Consider the following 2,906-nt stretch of genomic DNA (forward strand, 5'->3'; position numbering starts at 1 on the left):
CCCCCCCCTCTCAGCAGGATCTGCTGGGATCTGCCATGCTGGTAGTGATTGCTTCCCAAGGGAGAGGAGGAAAAGTCTGAGAGTGGGAACCAAGGGAGGCAAGAGGAGGAAATCCAGATGCTCTTTGACTCAGGCTTCTCAAATCCCCTGGAGGGGACCGAGGCCAGATCAGTGAAGTCCTGCAGTGCCCCAGCCCTCACTGTGGCCTCGCTCTCATCTGGAACTCTCCTTCCAGGGAGATCTGGGTCCTTTCAATCCTGGCCTGCCAGTGGAGGTGCCTGTGTGGCTGGCCATCAACCTGAAGCAGAGGCAGAAGTGTCGGCTGATTCCTCCAGACTGGATGGATGTTGGTAAGGCTGGTGGCCTTGGCTTGTTTCATGAGCACCAGGAGGAAAAATCCTTCCCTGTGGGGGTGGCAGAGCCTGGAGCAGGCTGCCCAGAGAGGCTGTGGAGTCTCCTGCTCTGGAGAGATCCCAAACCCACCTGGATGTGACCCTGGGCACCCTGCTGTGGGGTTGGATGAGGTGATCTCCTCTGGAATTCTTTACAGGAGATCTTCCCAGTGAAGTCAGGTATTGAACTCCTGTTCCTCTGGTGAGGAGGAGGAGGAGGAGCAAGGGTTAGAGGAAGTCCCCAGCCCTGACACTTGTCCTCAGCAGTCACTGAGCAGCACCTGCACCTCCTGCAAGGCTTGTTCAGAGCTGTGTGTTTGTCACACATCCATTCACTCCGAGAAAGGATTGAATTTGGGAGTCTCAGGAGAGAAACCTGGCACCCTCCCTCGTGCTGTCTTGGGGGAAACAGGGAAAGGAAAGCAGCAACTGCTGCGGGAGCTGCAGCTGTCTGGGGGAAAACAGGAAAAAAGAAGCAGCCAATGCTCCTGGAGCTGCAGCACGAGGGATTCCTGCCCCAAATATTTAGTTATTTATTCATTCAAGGGCACAAACATGAATCTGAGCTGGGCCATGGAGTCGATCCGATAGAACCGATCCCCTGGGGGGGTGAAAACCCACCCAAAGCACCAAGGCTCTGGCAGTGCCTGCTTCTTTTTTTAGAAAAACTGGAGGAAATCCGGGACAGGGAACGTCAAGAGGACACCTTCACCCCCATGCCCAGCCCCTATTACATGGAACTCACCAAGCTGCTGTTGAACTAGTGAGTAGAAAACCTTCTGTGCCAGGGGCCACCCGGGGCCGTGCCGCCCCAGGAGCGTTCCTCGAGCTTTGCCTTGGCAGAGACCCCCGGGGAGGGCTGGGAAAGGGAGAGTTAATGGAGGTTTTCTTTCACAGCCTGCCAAGATTTAGCTGCAGCAGTGTGGTTTTTTTTCTTTTCTAGGGGTGATTTCACGTTTTGGGAGCTGGGGGGTTGCTGGTTCCCTGGGCTGGTAATTGGGGCTGCGCCGCGTTATTGAGCGGCTGCGAAGCGTGGAGGCCTCCACAGCTCCAATCTGTTCAGCAGCCCTAAACCCTCCAGGCGTCTTCCTTGGCTCTCCTTCAGGAGGAAAGCTCTTTTTTCCTCAGCCTGAGAAGCAGGAGAGCTGGGAGATTCCGAGGCTGAGCTCCTGCCTGCTGAGGCATTTCACTTGTGAAATGTGCTGGCTGGTATTTTCCTCGGCGAGGGCTCTGCTGACTTGGAGCCCTGGATTAGAGCAGGGTGGGCATTTAAACTCTTGGCTTTTCCTCTGGAGATGATGCCCTGGGCGTGTGGTTCCTTCCCTCACGCTGCAGCAATCCTGACAGCTCTCATCTGTGCGAGCTGATCCCATCTCTGGAGAGCCCCACGGAATCACAGGGAGGAGCAGGCACAGCTCCAGGGGCCCTTTCAACTCAACACCCCCTGCTCTGCTCGCCTCTCTGCCCCTGCCTTGGGTTGTCTGCCCTCCGTGTAGCTCGTGCCAGCTGGGTGATGAAAGAGCAGAAGGATTTGAGAGAGAAGCAGCTGCTGCCTCAGCCTCCCCGGGTGAATAAACTCCCAGAAACCCCAGCAGCAGAAGCACCAGGCTGGATTTTTTTTCCCCTCAGAGCCTCCTCCGAGGGCTGAAGAGCTGCCAACGTTCCTCCCTCTGGTGCTAGAAGGTAAAAACCCTTCTCAGCTCTCTCTGACCCCCTCTCTCTCCTCTCTGAAGTGCCTCTGACAACATCCCCAGAGCCGACGAGATCCGGACGCTGGTGAAGGAGACGTGGGACACGAGGGTGGCCAAGCTGAGGCTGTCTGCAGACAGCTTTGTCAGGCAGCAGGAGGCTCATGCCAAGGTGTGTGGGGGGTGCCAGCCGAGCCCAGCTGCTCCTGGAGAGTGCTGCCCTCGGGTTTTGTCCCGGGTGGTGGGTACATGGGCTGGGGGTTAGGGGCTGGCAGCTGGGCACGTCCCCTGGGGGGTCACTGAAGGCAAAGCGTGGGGTGCAGAGCTGCTTTCCAGGTTCCTTTGCTGCTCAGACAGGGCTGTTGCCCCAAATCCTAGGGTTTTTTTTCTCTCTTCTAGCTGGATAATTTAACCCTGATGGAGATCAACACGACAGGAACTTTCCTGACTCAAGCCTTAGATCAGATGTACAAGCTCAGGACTAACCTCCAGCCTAGTGAGAGTTCCCAGTCCCAGGATTTCTGAGGTACCAGCCAGCCCTCAAACCTCCCAGGAGAGGAAGGGAGCAGGTTCCTCTCCTCACCCCTGGACCTTTCTCTGGCCACCCTGAAGCCACCAAAGCTTCTCCTCCTCTCAGCAGCCCACAGCCCCTCCTGCGGGCAGGCAGGAGAGGGAGCAGACAGGCTCCCAGCCGGCTGGGAATCCCTCTGGAGCTTGCTGGTGGCTCGGGAACATCCCTCCACGCCCCCATTTTGCAGAGGAGACCCTCTCCGGGCTTCAGAGATCCCCTGGGGGCGGGTGGTGCCTCGGCAGGCTGCCGGTGATT

The 2,906-nt window shown here is 57.5% G+C and overlaps 1 protein-coding gene across 1 annotated transcript; it reads left to right on the forward strand.

The window, feature by feature from the left end:
• Positions 1 to 235: 235 nt before the first annotated feature.
• GINS2 (GINS complex subunit 2 (Psf2 homolog)) lies at positions 236 to 2,605 on the forward strand (the record flags this gene model as incomplete). Its single annotated transcript, XM_008943033.1, has 4 exons — positions 236 to 350; positions 1,056 to 1,155; positions 2,126 to 2,252; positions 2,480 to 2,605. Coding segments are annotated over 4 exons (468 nt in total), but the record flags the coding sequence as incomplete, so codon positions are not given.
• Positions 2,606 to 2,906: the final 301 nt, after the last annotated feature.

The sequence above is a fragment of the Merops nubicus genome, unplaced genomic scaffold (assembly GCF_000691845.1).
Source record: "Merops nubicus isolate BGI_N331 unplaced genomic scaffold, ASM69184v1 scaffold16446, whole genome shotgun sequence".
Lineage (NCBI taxonomy): Eukaryota > Metazoa > Chordata > Aves > Coraciiformes > Meropidae > Merops > Merops nubicus.